This window comes from Scomber scombrus, chromosome 9 (assembly GCF_963691925.1).
Source record: "Scomber scombrus chromosome 9, fScoSco1.1, whole genome shotgun sequence".
Classification (NCBI taxonomy): Eukaryota; Metazoa; Chordata; class Actinopteri; order Scombriformes; family Scombridae; genus Scomber; species Scomber scombrus.
Window position 1 is genome coordinate 1070487 of NC_084978.1, and position 17802 is coordinate 1088288.

The window sequence follows — 17802 nt, forward strand, 5'->3', positions numbered from 1 at the left end:
AAAAGAAACTACATCTGTTCACTGAATAACTGTCTGTGTGTTTTACTTTGGGCCAGTTACACAGTTCTTCATTCAGTTTGTGAATCTTAAAACTCCTCTCTGGTATTTCAGGTTCCAACAGCAGAGACACAACAAAACTAATAAATATATATTAATAGAAAGTTATTCACAGGGTCTAAACACATGCTGAAGATAATCTGAGTAGAGAAAATGTCCAGGTGTTTATCTCCTCATATAAATCACAGTTTAAATGATGATCAGTTGAACAGGTTGAAGAATCCTGACCTGAGAGTTTCCAGTGTACAGTGTGGAGTCTCCAGTCCAGCAGAAAGCTGCTTCACTCCTGAATCCTGCAGGTTGTTGTTACTCAGGTCCAGATCTCTCAGACTAGAGGACTGGGAGCTGAGAACTGAGGACAGAGCTGCACAGCTTCTCTCTGAGAGGTTACAGTCAGTCAGTCTGAAGAATACATTTAGAAAAATATTCAATGAATCATTTATTTTTCTCCCCTCTTGAAATAATTTATTTTAATATCTTCTCAATAAATCAATCAATCAATCAATCAATAACTATCTAAGTACTTACAGAGCTTTGTTGGAGGCTTTGACCACTGGCAGCAGCCTCAGAAGAGCCTCCTCTGAAGCTGAGTATTTCTTCAGGTCAAACACATCCAGATCTTTTTCTGATGACAGTAAGATGAAGCCCAGAGCTGACCACTGAGCAGGAGACAGTTTATCTGTGGAGAGACTTCCTGAACTCAGGTGCAGTTGGATCTCCTCCACTAGAGAACGATCATTCAGTTCATTCAGACAGTGGAACAGATTGATGCTTCTCTCTGCAGACAGATTCTCACTGATCTTCTTGATGCACTCGACTGTTTTCTGATTGGTCTGTGAGCTTCTTCCTGTCTGTGTCAGCAGACCTCGTAGGAGAGTCTGATTGGTCTGCAGTGAAAGACCCAGGAGGAAGCGGAGGAACAAGTCCAGGTGTCCATTTGGACTCTTTAAGGCCTCGTCCACAGCTCTCTGGTAGAAACGTGTTGGTTCAGGTTTGTCTTTAAATACTTTAGACCACCTGGATGGTGTTTGTTCTTCTTCCAGCAGATTAACTCCAGACTTGATGAATGTCAGATGGACATGAAGAGCAGCCAGAAACTCCTGAAGACTCAGATGGACGAAGCAGAACACCTTGTCCTGGTACAGCCCTCTCTCCTCTTTAAAGATCTGTGTGAACACTCCTGAGTACACTGAGGCTGCTCTGATATCGATGCCACACTCTGTCAGGTCTGATTCATAGAAGATCAGGTTGCCTTTCTGCAGCTGCTCAAAAGCCAGTTTTCCCAGAGACTCAATCATCTTCATGCTCTCTGGACTCCAGTGTGGATCTGTCTCAGCTCCTCCATCATACTTGACCTTCTTCAGTTTTGTCTGAAGTACCAGGAAGTGGATGTACATCTCAGTCAGGGTCTTGGGCAGCTTTCTTCCCTCTCTGCTTTTCAACACATCCTCCAGAACTGTAGCAGTGATCCAGCAGAAGACTGGGATGTGGCACATGATGTGGAGGCTTCGTGATGTCTTGATGTGGGAGATGATGGTGCTGGCCTGCTCCTCATCTCTGAATCTCTTCCTGAAGTACTCCTCCTTCTGTGGATCAGTGAACCCTCTGACCTCTGTCCCCATGCCGACACACTCAGGAGGGATCTGATTGGCTGCTGCAGGTCGTGTGGTTATCCAGAGGCGAGCAGAGGGAAGCAGTTTCCCCCTGATGAGGTTTGTCAGCAGCATATCCACTGAGGTGGACTCTTTAACATCAGTCAGGATCTCATTGTTGTGGAAGTCCAGAGGAAGTCGACACTCATCCAGACCGTCAAAGATGAACACAACCTGGAACTCTTCAAACCTGCAGATTCCTGCTTCTTTGGTTTCAGTAAAGAAGTGATGAACAAGTTCCACCAAGCTGTACTTTTTCTCTTTCAGCACATTCAGCTGTCTGAAAGTGAATGGAAATGTGAAGTGTATGTCCTGGTTGGCTTTGTCTTCAGCCCAGTCCAGAGTGAACTTCTGTGTTAAGACTGTTTTCCCAATGCCAGCCACTCCCTTTGTCATCACTGTTCTGATTGGTTCATCTCTTCCAGGTGAGACTTTAAAGATGTCTTCTTGTCTGATTGTTGTTTCTGGTCTGTCTGGTTTCCTGGATGCTGTTTCAATCTGTCTGATCTCATGTTCATCATTGACCTCTGCAGTCCCTCCCTCTGTGATGTAGAGCGGTGTGTAAATCTGATTCAGAAGGGTTGGGTTTCCTGCTTTAGCGATCCCCTCAAACAGACACTGGAACTTCTTCTGCAGGTTAGACTTGAGTTTATGTTGACATCTGCTAGCACGAGTTTCTGAATGAACAAACACAAAAAAGAATATAAACATATTTTCCTCCATCTCTTGAGACTTCAGTAAATGTCTAATTTATCCATCAAGTTAAATCTTAATAAAAATCCTCTTACTGCTCTGCAGACAGTCAGCCAGGTTCTCCTGCTTCATTCTCCTCAGGAAGTGCACTGTGATCTTCAGAAATGCATCTCTGCTTCTCCTCATCTGCTTTTCTTCCTCACCATCCAACACCTCCTCATCCTCCCTCTGACTCTCTAAGCATTCTGGGTAATCTGAACTCAGAACCTTCTGCATCTTCTTCAGCTCGTTCTTCACAAAAGTGACGATGTTCTCCTCCAGCAGCTGGAACAGAATAATATATGAATGACACAATCAAACTAACATCATGAAGCAAACATCAGATCCATGTTGGACACACTGACAATCCACTGGTCTACAAAGTGCAGCATGGAGATGATTGTGAACACAATAGATGTAAAAGTAGTTGTTGTACATGTACAGACCATAAATATGGAGTCCAGGTGTATTTGATGCTGCTGGGCAGACTGACCACTGGGAACCTCTGAGCTCTCCTGGTCCACTCTGTGGAAGAATCATGAAGAATGAGCTCACATTATGTCTGTCCACACAGAGACAAACACAAGCTAAAGGTCCATCAAGTGATATTTGGATGTTAACAGAGAATCAGATGAGTCCCTGTAGTGGTAAAGCTTTACTAGTCCTGCTGATCCCACTGAGAATCAACAGCTCAGTCTGTTTGTAGCTTTCAGCTCAGTGTTTGGCTTCAGTCAGTTTGGTTTAGTCCCAACAGCTCTGAACAAACCTCCATACAGCTCTCCCTCCCTCCGCTGTATACTGCTGAAGTGCCCTGGAGCAAGGCAGCTACAACCTGCAGCTGCTGCAGTGGAGCTGCTCAGTGTCTGCTTGTATCAGAGTGGTTGAACTGGGCAGCTCCCAGTATGAACATGACATTGAGATGTGTGTAAGTGAGAAAGTAGCATAGACTGTATACAAAAATGGACGTAACATCCGTGACGTCACCCATTGGTTTTTGGACTGCTGCTTGGAAGCAAATAGTTTCGGATCTGGGCAGCGCCATCTTAAAAATTTCAGGTGCATGCCGGGTAAAATAAAAACACGGATTCTACTTATATGGGCATCAGGAGGGGCATGAGGCGTCCTTTTGACAACAAAATGGACGCCCCCTGGTGGCCTTTTGATAGAATGCAGTTACATCCACGTTAGCCTCATTTCAGAGGACCGGAACTCCCCGCCTGGAAAGTAGGCAGGTGTCATGTCTGAGGTGTCTGAGCAGGTTGAGTATTTAGTCAGACACAGTTTGTTGTATGAGCTTCAGTCTGGCTTTACAGCAGCAAACTCTACTGGCTCTTGTCTTATTCATGAGTTTGATTTTATGAGTCAAACCTTGATGGAGGAAATGATGCTGACTTGCAGAAAGCCGTTGACACAGTCAATCATTCAGTGCTGTTGTCATAGTTACAGTGCAGGTGTTTGGACACACTGCTGTAAAATGGTTTATTTGTTACATTACAGGAAGAAGTAAAGTGTGTGATGTTGAAGTGGTTTTATCAGAACCTCAGGATATTACATGTGGGATGCTGCACGCTTCTATTTTATCCTCTTTTATTTCTTATGTATATAAATGATACGACAGCTGCTGTGACATCAAGCTGCTGCTGTGATGATTCTGCATTACTGCTATCTGGGAATGATGTCAGTGAAATACACAACTCTTAGTAAAGAATCAGAAAGTGTCAGAGAGTGGCTCATAGATAACAAGCTTTCAATACATTTGGGTTAAAGCCAGTCAATCCTGTTGGGAACAAAGACGTCAAGAACAAATACATTGAAAATCTTTTGTAATGAAACTGAAATTTGATGATATTTTGTCTCATATTTAGGAATAATATTGGACCAGTCACTGTCCTGTAAATCTGTTGTTGTTAAAAAGTTTGCCATCAAACTTCACTTCCTGTTTCACAGGCAAAGGCTGTTTTTGACTTTTCTGTTTAGAAACTTCTCATGTCCTCATTGGTACAGTGTCAGTTTGATTCTGATGTTCTGATTGGTTCAGTGGTTTAACATCTAAATTTAGGATCAAACTGCAGCTGATATAAAATAATATGATTCAGTATTAATGAAATGTTTCCTCTTTAACTCATGTTGGTTGTGATGAATTCAGAAGTGTAGGACTGCTGCCAGTACAGCTCAGAGTAGAACAACAGAAGCTGCATCATATGTTCAACATTATCAACGGCTTTGATCCTCAATACTTGACAGATAATGAAACATCCTCAGCATGGCTGTAACACCAGGGCCAGTGTGTGTTCATATAAAGTCTCTCCAGTGAATAATAGAGGCACAAGTTCCTTTTTAAAGCTGGTGCCGTGTTGTGGAACAGCTTCCTGTTACACATGCAGCTGTTAAACATGAGAGGAGCTTATAGAAGTCAGGTCAGGACTTATTTATGGAACAGGCTCACAGCTTTATAATGACATCTGAAATTAAATGTTTACTTTGTGTTTATGATTTAATTTATTTTGTGCTGATTCAGTTTCATGTTGTTTGTCTTGTGTTTTGTCTTTTAACATGTTGGGACGATGTTAGAAAGTGTTTTCACTTTAACATGTTTTTTATGTCTGTAATGTATAAATAAATAAATAAATCATGTCACTTTTCATATGATCAACTGAGTGAAACAGCATGAATGTGTTCCAGGAGAGACTGTGAGAACATGTGATGTGTTATCTCCATATTTAAATGATTATCACGTCTCCTCTCTATGACGGCCGGCTTTTCACTGACGAGGTCGGACAACACGTCATATAAACCAGTTCATTTCTAGCATAACCCAACATTTACTGTTAGTTACAGCTTACATCTGATCAGCTGATGGATGTCCTCCTTCAAAATTAATGTAAAAGTCCTTCGACCGGTCGCTCTTAAAGGACACACAGCTGGGTCCAGGTCCACGAGATTCTGGTCTCTGATGGATCCTGAAACAACAACAGCTCTGATTAATGTCATGTTGGATAGAAATGTAAAGTCTGTTCATTGTTTGCAGCTTTACATTCTTACCTTCCATCAGCTGGTTGTCCACGTTTAAAATATATACGTTCATCCATGGACCAGTCGCTCTTAAAGGACACACAGCTGGGTCCAGGTCCACGAGATTCTGGTCTCTGATGGATCCTGAAACAACAACAGCTCTGATTAATGTCATGTTGGATAGAAATGTAAAGTCTGTTCATTGTTTGCAGCTTTACATTCTTACCTTCCATCAGCTGGTTGTCCATGTTTAAAATATATTGGTTCCTCCATGGACCGGTCGCTCTTCATGGACACACAGCTGGGTTCAGGTTCTGGTCCAGCAGATTCTGGTCTGTGATGGATCCTGTTAGACAGAGAAGATGAACCAACATGGAGGGAACTTCTCTGAGTCTTCAGACACAGTCAGGGTTGGGAGGGCAACTTTGGAAACATTCCAGGTTGGAAACTTTCCATGGGAATTTACAGGAAATGTTGGGTAATTTATACAAACTATATTAAATGTATACAAACATAAATATCAACATTTCGTTTTGTCATAAGCAGACATGCAAACTAATAATTAAAAAATCAAACAAACAACATTTTGCCTGATTTAATTGTGATTAGAACTAGAAAAGGAGCCTGCTTTCAACACTCCCAGTGGAAGATAACCAGTGATCATTTTTGTTGATGAATCATTTTCATCATAGTTTCGTCAACAACCTTTTTCTTCCTGCCGAAAACAAGACAATTAACTAAATAAGAACTAAAGCACGAGGACGGAAACTATGATGAAATATATGGACACATTCATCAACGGATAAAAACAAGACTCACCCTTTCTTTGAAGAATGCTGTCTTTTAAAACATAAAGGGTCATCCTTCGACCTGTCACTCTTCATAGACACACAGCTGGGTTCAGGTCCAGGTCCAGCAGAGTCTGGTCTGTGCTGCTTCTTTGTTCTTCAACACAACACACACAGATGTTTGAGTGTGAATAATGATGGTGGAGTGATGTGAGTGGAGAACAGTGATGGACAGTTAGAGATCCTCATCTCACCTCTGAGCTTTGGTCTGGCTGTCATGTTCCCCACACAGAGAGCTTTTAGAGGGAGGGACTCCCTCCTCTCTGTCCTCACACTGATCCATAGCAGAGAAACACCTTCACACAAACACAACAACACATTATTTCTCTTCATTCCTCTCAGTCACATGACAAACACACAGAGCTCTGACTGGGCCTGGACTTTACTGCTGGGATGGACTGAGCACATGGCTTTCTATTGTGTCCCTGATAGGCCTACATCGCAATAAAAAAGCCTGCTCTGAGCTGTCTTCAGCCCTCAAACAAATGAAAGCGCACCTTTGACTAGGGTCAAATCACCCTAGAACTCATAATCCCACCGATCCTCATCCCTGATTGGCTCACTTCGAGCTGCTGAAATCACCAAAATCTTTAAAATGGGGACGCATACCTCAACGCTGCATAGCTGCAGAAGGGAGAAAATGACGATAACCTCCGGGGGACTCCTGTAATACCACGCCATCCACCACCTTTTGTTGACAACATTTTTCCTAATATAATAATCATCTTTCTAAATAATGAAGTCCAGAACAACGTCACCTCAACCACAGAACCAATGAACCAGATTTTAATCAAACTTTTATTGCATCACTGTTGTATTTCATGGTATTTTACAGGTGTTTCTATTTTTCTGGTCACTCAGTGTGTCAACAGACTGAATTTTAATTGTGACCAAACGTTTCCAGTTTCCTGATGTTTCTGCTGCTGATCAGCGTCTTATTAACAAAGCTAATTACAGTCAGAGAGGATTAATGAAGCTTCCACCAGTATTCAACAAAGCAACATAATAAATCTCTACTGCTGACACTAACATGATGAAACCTGCTGCTTACGTTACCTTTAGATGCTGAAAATCATTTTCATCAAGCTGATGACTGAAGCTGAAATGAATCAGCTGCTTCAACCAGGAAACCAAACGTGGGAAGAACAAACATGAAACTCACAGCAGGAAGGTTCAACTCTGAATTAATCTTTAACCAGAAGTTCACTGATCCCAGCACAGCCCTATTTACTGATTGATGCGCAGGTGCACTGAATGACTGGTGTAATGATGGTTTCTCAGTGTTGTAGTGAGTCAGTGTGTCCAGTAGGGGGCAGTGATCAGCCATTGTTCTAGTGACAGCAGCACTCACACCTTCAACACAAACATTCATGCATGATGACTGACCTCCAGTGGTCACTGTCGGTATTTACAACTCTCCACCTACAGCCTTGACTATAGTACTGATATTATGACACATTTACTGCATTATATCAGTACTAATATTCATCAGTCTGATAATGACAATATGTGAATACACACATTTTTCTGCTATAAATACTGACGTCAATAGTGATATTGATCTTTGTAAACTTATGGCGCTTCACTCTACAGTTCTAGCTCTACTCGGCTCGACTTGGTACAGTCCCAGTTACGACCTTTTCCATTACTATAGTTCCTCCTCAATGTGAGTGGGGTGGTCATAGCAACGCTGCATTAAACTGCCGTGACTTCGTTTTATACGCGACACAAACACATAAACAATGGAGGCAATGGTGTACTTGCTGCTCAGTCTGTGGCTTACTGATATGGACTCATACAGAAATAATCATTAGTATTTTTTATTTATTTAGTATTTACTGCTGGACCCACATTCATGGCAGATGGAGGAAGGGAAACTATTAATATTGAGATATGATGTCAGTCAGTAGAGAAGCAGCTTCATAGAATAATGTTCAACATATAGATCTATGTCCTCAGTTCTATGAGCTGGAAGCGCAGTGTTCTAGTAGGTTCATAAGGTTCTATGAGCTGGGAGCGCAGTGTTCTAGTAGGTTCATAAGGTTCTATGAGCTGGAAGCGCAGTGTTCTAGTAGGTTCATAAGGTTCTATGAGCTGGGAGCACAGTGTTCTAGTAGGTTCATAAGGTTCTATGAGCTGGGAGCGCAGTGTTCTAGTAGGTTCATGAGGTTCTATGAGCTCTTTAAGATATGATGGAGCCTGATCATTAAGAGCTTTGAAAGTGAGGAGAAGGATTTTATAATAATAATAATAATAATAATAATTAGGTCAGTCTGTAAATAAACACACACAAACTGTTATTAATACCAAGATGTAAAACATTTATTTCTCAAATAAGTGATTGCTACATAATGTAACAAACATGTTTTACTATCTGTATTTATCTGCATGAGTTTAACGATAACATGAACTTTATATTTTTGGCTGATGCTTGCAATACATTTATATTATTCATTAAAAAGAACAGTGTGGATGTTATTGGTTTAAACATTGGCTGATGATCAAAATATGTTTTATTCAAAGTAAATTCCTGAAGTACTTCCAACAGTCAAAAGTCATTACTTTACAAAACACAACCACCAACATGGTAATGTGTAAAACATAAAAACACATTCACATAGTGTCTTCTGAAAACTGAAAAAAGCTCATTACAATGAACATTCATGAACAAATTACTGTTCATACAAAACCTACTGAAATATATAGGCCACATGACTATTTAAGGCATTGAAATGAAACTGAACAGACTTACAACACAGAACAAAAACAGCATTGCAATTGCCTTAACAATAGCTTTAATTGTAACTATAAACCAATTAAACAATATTAACAAACAAAGAACTAGGAGCCTACAAGTTGTGGTAGACCTGTGAAGAGTGAAAGAGCTGCTTAAGGAAGGTTGTGGGTGTCTCCTCATGCGTAGGACAGGAAGGAAAGTGCAGAGGAGGCGGATGCTGCTGTAGATGTGAGGTTGGCTGGAATGAAGGCACCATGATCATCCCGTTTGTCTCCTGGCTGATGATTGTTGATGGTTGATGATGGTTTATGGTGGTAACACTGGGATCCCCCTTGTAGATCTGGGTTCCTTGGCCCAGTTTAACAAACCAATCATCACAAACCTACAGTAGGGGTTACAGTGGACTCCGATTTTCAGCTCGACAGTCAGATCAGGGTGGTCGTTAAACCAAGCCAAAATAAAGCCAATTCTTTCAAGGTGTGAAGGAATCAGGTGACACAGTTACTATGAAACTACTATAAGAACTACAAGAAAACATCGTGAAGATCCCATTCCCATTATCACATTACAGTTACACAGAGAGACTCTCCCTCCTACAGAGACTCAGAGAGACTCTCCCTCCTACAGAGGACGCAGAGAGACTCTCCCTCCTACAGAGGACGCAGAGAGCCTCTCCCTCCTACAGAGGACACAGAGAGACTCTCCCTCCTACAGAGGACACAGAGAGACTCTCCCTCCTACAGAGGACTCAGAGAGACTGAGGAACCAGAACAGAGCCAGAACCTAAACCCAGCACACAGAGGTTCAGTGAATGTGGTGTTGAAGGTGTGGAGGTGGATCAGTGTGTCAGAGGAGACTCTGTAGAAGGACAGAGTGCCAGCAGGACAGTCCACATACACTGCTACTCTTTTAGAGTCAGAGGAAGAGGAGGAGGAGGAGGAGGAGGTGGATGTTATTCTGTCATTGTGACTGACATAGTAACAACCATCATCATCAGAGCACCTCAGACACCAGGACTGATCATTCCTTCCAAACAAACAGTCAGTACTGTATCCTTTCCTGCTTATTCTTCTGTAACTCACTGATATATAAACTCCTCCTCTCCACTCGACCTCCCAGTAACATCGACCAGTCAGATCATTTCTACACAGCAGCTGAGACCAGATATCAAATCTGTCTGGATGATCAGGATATGACTGATCCTCCTCCACATATGTAACCTTCCTGTTGTTATCAGACAGTTTGAGTCTTCTGTTCATTGTGTTTGGATCCAGTTCCAGTTCACAGGCATCTGATGGAGAGAACAATAAGCTGCAGTTATTGTTCATCTGTTTGATGATGAAATCATCTTCATCCTCAGTAGGATGTGAATGAGTGATGTCACAGTTTGATGAATGAAATGAAAAACACACTTACACTTCCTCAGACCTGGTGTCAACCATCGGACTCCAGCAGGCTGCAGGCTGAAAGGAGGAGGGGGGTTAGAGCAGCACTTTCTCTTTCAGCATGCTAACATGGACATGACATCACTCTAGAAAAAGTCAGACATATGTTTCCCCTGCAGCTCTGATCCTGATCACACTGAGGAGCTTTGCTGTTGCTAGGCAACACAACCGTCAATCACACATGACGACTATCAACAGCAGCTACGTTCAGCTAATCAAAAACCGGCATTTCAATGTCAAATCATGTGGACAATGAGAGTGTCCACCTGTCTGTTCATACCTGAGAGTGTCCACCTGTCTGTTCATACCTGAGAGTGTCCACCTGTCTGTCCATACCTGAGAGTGTCCACCTGTCTGTCCATACCTGAGAGTGTCCAGTCTCCAGTGTGGATCCTCCAGTCCAGCAGACAGCTTCTCTCCTGAGTCTCCTGGATGATTGTATCTCAGGTCCAGCTCTCTCAGATGGGAGGGGTTGGAGCTCAGAGCTGAGGCCAGAGAAGCACAGCCTTCCTCTGTGATCAGACATCCTGACAGACTGAACACACACAAAACAACACACATGTCATATGATCTGAGATCACTGCAGGACTGGAAGCTCCTGTGTTTATTACTGTAATCACCAATGTGTTTGTGTCATCTTTACAGTTAAATGTCTCAATTCAAATGGCCAACCACTGTAAAGCTTTTATTGTGAAGTACTTCCAGCTTCCTGTAACCTTAGTCAACATGATGTTAGCGACTGCTAACTCTTCACTGCTAAAAATAAATGTAAATAAAATAATAGTCAAATAAAAAGCAGCCACAGTGATTAGATGAAGAGCTGCAGGTGACAGACTCTGACTACAGATTGTATGAACATCAAACCTCCAACACGTCACAGAGGTAAATGACTCCGTCTCAGATGCTCACAGTTGAATACAGAACAGGAATCACAACTAATGTGGCAAATAGGGACTGAACACTGTGGAAATAACAGTAAAAAGTAACAGAAACAAACATTTCTGACTCGTTCATTCAGTTTCAGTGATCATCCAGTTTTAAGGTTGTTTGAAACTAAAGAAGAATTAAATGGTGGTTAACCAGATAACAGCTGAGGTGAAGTGTCATATCACCATGGTGAGTAACAATCACTATCATCCCAGCACAGATACTGCTCTGAGATTAAAAGAAACTACAACTGTTACCAAAAACTGGTCACTGAATAGCTGTCTGTGTGTTTTACTTTGGGCCAGTTACACTGTTCTTCATTCAGTTTGTGAATCTTAAAACTCCTCTCTGGTATTTCAGGTTCCAACAGCAGAGACACAAAACTAATACATATATATTAATAGAAAGTGATTCACAGGGTCTAAACACATGCTGAAGATAATCTGAGTAGAGAAAATGTCCAGGTGTTTATCTCCTCATATAAATCACAGTTTAAATGATGATCAGTTGAACAGGTTGATGAATCCTGACCTGAGAGTTTCCAGTCCACAGTGTGGAGTCTCCAGTCCAGCAGAAAGCTGCTTCACTCCTGAATCCTGCAGGTTGTTGTTACTCAGGTCCAGATCTCTCAGACTAGAGGACTGGGAGCTGAGAACTGAGGAAAGAGCTGAACAGCTTCTCTCTGAGAGGTTACAAATACTCAACCTGGAGAATAATTTTAATAAGTTAATTCACAGATCCAATATATAAAGACAATAAAAGATTGCTGGGTAAACTTTTACAGACAGTTGAATACTGACCTGAGAGTTTCCAGTGTACAGTGTGGACTCTCCAGTCCTGCAGAAAGCTGCTTCACTCCTGAATCCTGCAGGTTGTTGTTACTCAGGTCCAGATCTCTCAGACTAGAGGAATGGGAGCTGAGAACTGAGGACAGAGCTGCACAACTTCTCTCTGAGAGGTTACAAATACTCAACCTGGAGAATAATTTTAATAAGTTAATTCACAGATCCAATATATAATGACAATAAAAGATTGCTGGGTAAACTTTTACAGACAGTTGAATACTGACCTGAGAGTTTCCAGTGTACAGTGTGGACTCTCCAGTCCAGCAGAAAGCTGCTTCACTCCTGAATCCTGCAGGTTGTTGTTACTCAGGTCCAGATCTCTCAGACTAGAGGACTGGGAGCTGAGAACTGAGGACAGAGCTGCACAGCTTCTCTCTGAGAGGTTACAGTCACTCAACCTGGAGAATACATTTAGAAATGAATGATTTATTTTTCTCCACTCTTGAAAAACTCTGTTTGAATATCTTTTGAATAAATCAATCAATAACTATCTGAGTACTTACAGAGCTTTGTTGGAGGCTTTGACCACTGGCAGCAGCCTCAGAAGAACCTCCTCTGAAGCAGAGTATTTCTTCAGGTCAAACACGTCCAGATCTTTTCCTGATGACAGTAAGATGAAGACCAGAGCTGACCACTGAGCAGGAGACAGTTTATCTGTGGAGAGACTTCCTGAACTCAGGTGCAGTTGGATCTGCTTCACTAGAGAACGATCATTCAGTTCATTCAGACAGTGGAACAAATTGATGCTTCTCTCTGCAGACGCATTCTCACTGATCTTTGTCTTGATGTACTTGATTGTTTCCTGATTGGTCAGCCAGCTACTTCCTGTCTGTGTCAGCAGACCTCGTAGTAGAGTCTGATTGGTCTGCAGTGAAAGACCCAGGAGGAAGCGGAGGAACAAGTCCAGGTGTCCATTTGGACTCTTTAAGGCCTTGTCCACAGCACTCTCGTGGAGATGTGTCTGGGAAGTTGTTTGTTCTTTTGCCAGCAGATTGACTCCAGACTTGATGAATGTCAGATGGACATGAAGAGCAGCCAGAAACTCCTGAAGGCTCAGATGGACGAAGCAGAACACCTTGTCCTGGTACAGCCCTCTCTCCTCTTTAAAGACCTGTGTGAACACTCCTGAGCACACTGAGGCTGCTCTGATATCGATGCCACACTCTGTCAGGTCTGATTCATAGAAGATCAGGTTGCCTTTCTGCAGCTGCTCAAAAGCCAGTTTTCCCAGAGACTCAATCATCTTCCTGCTCTCTAGACTCCAGTGTGGATCTGTCTCAGCTCCTCCATCATACTTGATGTTCTTCAGTTTGGACTGAACCACCAGGAAGTGGATGTACATCTCAGTCAGGGTCTTGGGCAGCTCTCCTCCCTCTCTGCTTTTCAACACATCCTCCAGAACTGTAGCAGTGATCCAGCAGAAGACTGGGATGTGGCACATGATGTGGAGGCTTTGTGATGTCTTGATGTGGGAGATGATGGTTCTGGCCTGCTTCTCATCTCTGAATCTCTTGCTGAAGTACTCCTCCTTCTCTGGGTCACTGAACCCTCTGACCTCTGTCACCATGCCGACACACTCAGGAGGGATCTGATTGGCTGCTGCAGGTCGTGTGGTTATCCAGAGGCGAGCAGAGGGAAGCAGTTTCCCCCTGATGAGGTTTGTCAGCAGCACATCCACTGAGGTGGACTCTGTAACATCAGTCAGGATCTCATTGTTGTGGAAGTCCAGAGGAAGTCGACACTCATCCAGACCGTCAAAGATGAACACAACCTGGAACTCTTCAAACCTGCAGATTCCTGCTTCTTTGGTTTCAGTAAAGAAGTGATGAACAAGTTCCACCAAGCTGTACTTTTTCTCTTTCAGCACATTCAGCTCTCTGAAAGTGAATGGAAATGTGAAGTGTATGTCCTGGTTGGCTTTGTCTTCAGCCCAGTCCAGAGTGAACTTCTGTGTTAAGACTGTTTTCCCAATGCCAGCCACTCCCTTTGTCATCACTGTTCTGATTGGTTCATCTCTTCCAGGTGAGGCTTTAAAGATGTCTTCTTGTCTGATTGTTGTTTCTGGTCTGTCTGGTTTCCTGGATGCTGTTTCAATCTGTCTGATCTCATGTTCATCATTGACCTCTGCAGTCCCTCCCTCTGTGATGTAGAGCGGTGTGTAGATCTGATTCAGAAGGGTTGGGTTTCCTGCTTTAGCGATCCCCTCAAACACACACTGGAACTTCTTCTCCAGGTTAGACTTTAGTTTACGTCGACACTTTGCAGCACGTGTTCCTGAATGAACAAACACAAAAAAAGAATATAAACATATTTCCTCCATCTCTTGAGACTTCAGTAAATGTCTCATTTGTCCATCAAGTTAAATCTTAATAAAAATCCTCTTACTGCTGTACAGACGATCAGCCAGCTCCTCCTGCTTCATTCTCCTCAGGAAGTGCAGTGTGATCTTCAGAAATGCATCTCTGCTGCTCCTCCTGTGCTCTTCCTCCTCACCGTCCAACACCTCCTCATCCTCCCTCTGACTCTCTAAGCATTCTGGGTCATCTGGACTCAGACTCTTCTGCATCTTCTTCAGCTCGTTCTTCACAAAAGTGACGATGTTCTCCTCCAGCAGCTGGAACAGAATAATATATGAATGACACAATCAAACTAACATCATGAAGCAAACATCAGATCCATGTTGGACACACTGACAATCCACTGGTCTACAAAGTGCAGCATGGAGATGATTGTGAACACAATAGATGTAAAAGTAGTTGTTGTACATGTACAGACCATAAATATGGAGTCCAGGTGTGTTTGATGCTGCTGGGCAGACTGACCACTGGGAACCTCTGAGCTCTCCTGGTCCACTCTGTGGAGGAATCATGAAGAATGAGCTCACATTATGTCTGTCCACACAGAGACAAACACGAGCTAAAGGTCCATCAAGTGATATTTGGATGTGAACAGAGAATCAGATGACTCCCTGTAGTGGTAAAGCTTTACTAGTCCTGCTGATCCCACTGAGAATCAACAGCTCAGTCTGTGTGTAGCTTTCAGCTCAATGTTTGGCTTCATCAGTCAGTTTGGTTTAGTCCCAACAGCTCTGAACAAACCTCCATACAGCTCTCCCTCCCTCACTGTACATTGCTGAAGTGCCTTGGAGCAAGGCAGCTACAACCTGCAGCTGCTGCAGTGGAGCTGCTCAGTGTCTGCTTGTATCAGACTGGTTGAACTGGGCAGCTCCCAGTATGAACATGACATTGGTGTGTGTAAGTGAGAAAGTCGGCAGGTGTCATGTCTGAGGTGTTTGAGCAGGTTGAGTATTTAGTCAGACACAGTTTGTTGTATGAGCTTCAGTCTGGCTTTACAGCAGCAAACTCTACTGGCTCCTGTCTTATTCATGAGTTTGATTTTATGAGTCAAACCTTGATGGAGGAAATGATGCTGACTTGCAGAAAACCGTTGACACAGTCAATCATTCAGTGCTGTTGTCATAGTTACAGTGCAGGTGTTTGGACACTATGCTGTAAAATGGTTTATTTCTTACATTACAGGAAGAAGTAAAGTGTGTGATGTTGAAGTGGTTTTATCAGAACCTCAGGATATTACATGTGAGGTGCTGCACGCTTCTATTTTATCCTCTTTTATTTCTTATGTATATAAATGATACGAGAGCTGCTGTGACATCAAGCTGCTGCTGTGATGATTCTGCATTACTGCTATCTGGGAATGATGTCAGTGAAATTCACTCTTAGTAAAGAATCAGAAAGTGTCAGAGAGTGGCTCATAGATAACAAGCTTTCAATACATTTGGGTTAAAGCCAGTCAATCCTGTTTGGAACAAAGACGTCAAGAACAAGTACATTGAAAATCTTTTGTAATTTGATGATATTTTGTCTCATATTTAGGAATAATATTGGACCAGTCACTGTCCTGTGAATCTGTTGTTAAAAAGTTTGCCATCAAACTTCACTTCCTGTTTCACAGGCGAAGGCTTTTTTTTGACTTTTCTGTTTAGAAACTTCTCATGTCCTCATTGGTACAGCATCAGTTTGATTCTGATGTTCTGATTGGTTCAGTGGTTTAACATCTACATTCAGGATCAGCTGATATAAAATAATATGATTCAGTATTAATGAAATGTTTCCTCTTTAACTCATGTTGGTTGTGATGAATTCAGAAGTGTAGGACTGCTGCCAGTACAGCTCAGAGTAGAACAACAGAAGCTGCATCATATGTTCAACATTATCAACGGCTTTGATCCTCAATACTTGACAGATGATGAAACATCTTCAGCATGGCTGTAACACCAGGGCCAGTGTGTGTTCATATAAAGTCCCTCCAGTGAATAATGGAGGCACAAGTTCCTTTTTAAAGCTGGTGCCGTGTTGTGGAACAGCTTCCTGTTACACATCCAGCTGTTAAACATGAGAGGAGCTTATAGAAGTCAGGTCAGGACTTATTTATGGAACAGGCTCACAGCTTTATAATGACATCTGTCTTGTGTTTTTGTCTTTTAACATCTTGGGACAATGTTGGAAATAAGTGTTTTTATCACTTCAACATGTTTTTATGTCTGTAATGTATAAATAAATCATATCATGTCACTTTTCATATGAACAACTGAGTGAAACCGCATGAATGTGTTCCAGGAGAGACTGTGTGAACATGTGATGTGTTATCTCCATATTTAAATGATTATCACGTCTCTTCTCTATGACGGCCGGCTTTTCACTGACGAGGTCGGACAACACGTCATATAAACCAGTTCATTTCTAGCCCAACGTTTACTGTTAGTTACAGCTTACATCTGATCAGCTGATGGACGTCCTCCTTTAAAATTAATGTAAAAGTCCTTCGACCGGTCACTCTTAAAGGACAGACAGCTGGGTTCAGGTCCAGGAGATTCTGGTCTCTGATGGATCCTGAAACAACAACAGCTCTGATTAATGTCATGTTGGATAGAAATGTAAAGTCTGTTCATTGTTTGCAGCTTTACATTCTTACCTTCCATCAGCTGGTTGTCCACGTTTAAAATATATACGTTCATCCATGGACCAGTCGCTCTTAAAGGACACACAGCTGGGTCCAGGTCCACGAGATTCTGGTCTCTGATGGATCCTGAAACAACAACAGCTCTGATTAATGTCATGTTGGATAGAAATGTAAAGTCTGTTCATTGTTTGCAGCTTTACATTCTTACCTTCCATCAGCTGGTTGTCCATGTTTAAAATATATTGGTTCCTCCATGTACCGGTCGCTCTTCATGGACACACAGCTGGGTTCAGGTTCTGGTCCAGCAGATTCTGGTCTGTGATGGATCCTGTTAGACAGAGAAGATGAACCAACATGGAGGGAACTTCTCTGAGTCTTCAGACACAGTCAGGGTTGGGAGGGCAACTTTGGAAACATTCCAGGTTGGAAACTTTCCATGGGAATTTACAGGAAATGTTGGGTAATTTATACAAACTATATTAAATGTATACAAACATAAATATCAACATTTCGTTTTGTCATAAGCAGACATGCAAACTAATAATTAAAAAATCAAACAAACAACAT

The 17802-nt window shown here is 42.3% G+C and overlaps 1 protein-coding gene across 1 annotated transcript in view; it reads right to left on the minus strand.

Moving 5' to 3' along the window:
* Positions 1-17802, minus strand: part of LOC133986368 (uncharacterized) — a 59321-nt gene that overhangs the window by 17190 nt on the left and 24329 nt on the right. The window contains exons 5-24 of the mRNA XM_062426191.1: positions 17444-17563; positions 17248-17361; positions 17049-17165; positions 15031-15109; positions 14641-14869; positions 12759-14529; positions 12480-12653; positions 12211-12384; positions 11942-12115; positions 10848-11018; positions 10455-10501; positions 10280-10329; positions 6496-6590; positions 5680-5799; positions 5484-5597; positions 5285-5401; positions 2888-2966; positions 2498-2726; positions 586-2386; positions 286-459 (exon numbers count right to left, since the gene is read on the minus strand). Of these exons, the coding sequence (XP_062282175.1) occupies positions 286-459; positions 586-2386; positions 2498-2726; positions 2888-2966; positions 5285-5401; positions 5484-5597; positions 5680-5799; positions 6496-6590; positions 10280-10329; positions 10455-10501; positions 10848-11018; positions 11942-12115; positions 12211-12384; positions 12480-12653; positions 12759-14529; positions 14641-14869; positions 15031-15109; positions 17049-17165; positions 17248-17361; positions 17444-17563 (5949 nt within the window). The remainder of the gene's footprint in view (positions 1-285; positions 460-585; positions 2387-2497; positions 2727-2887; positions 2967-5284; positions 5402-5483; positions 5598-5679; positions 5800-6495; positions 6591-10279; positions 10330-10454; positions 10502-10847; positions 11019-11941; positions 12116-12210; positions 12385-12479; positions 12654-12758; positions 14530-14640; positions 14870-15030; positions 15110-17048; positions 17166-17247; positions 17362-17443; positions 17564-17802) is intronic.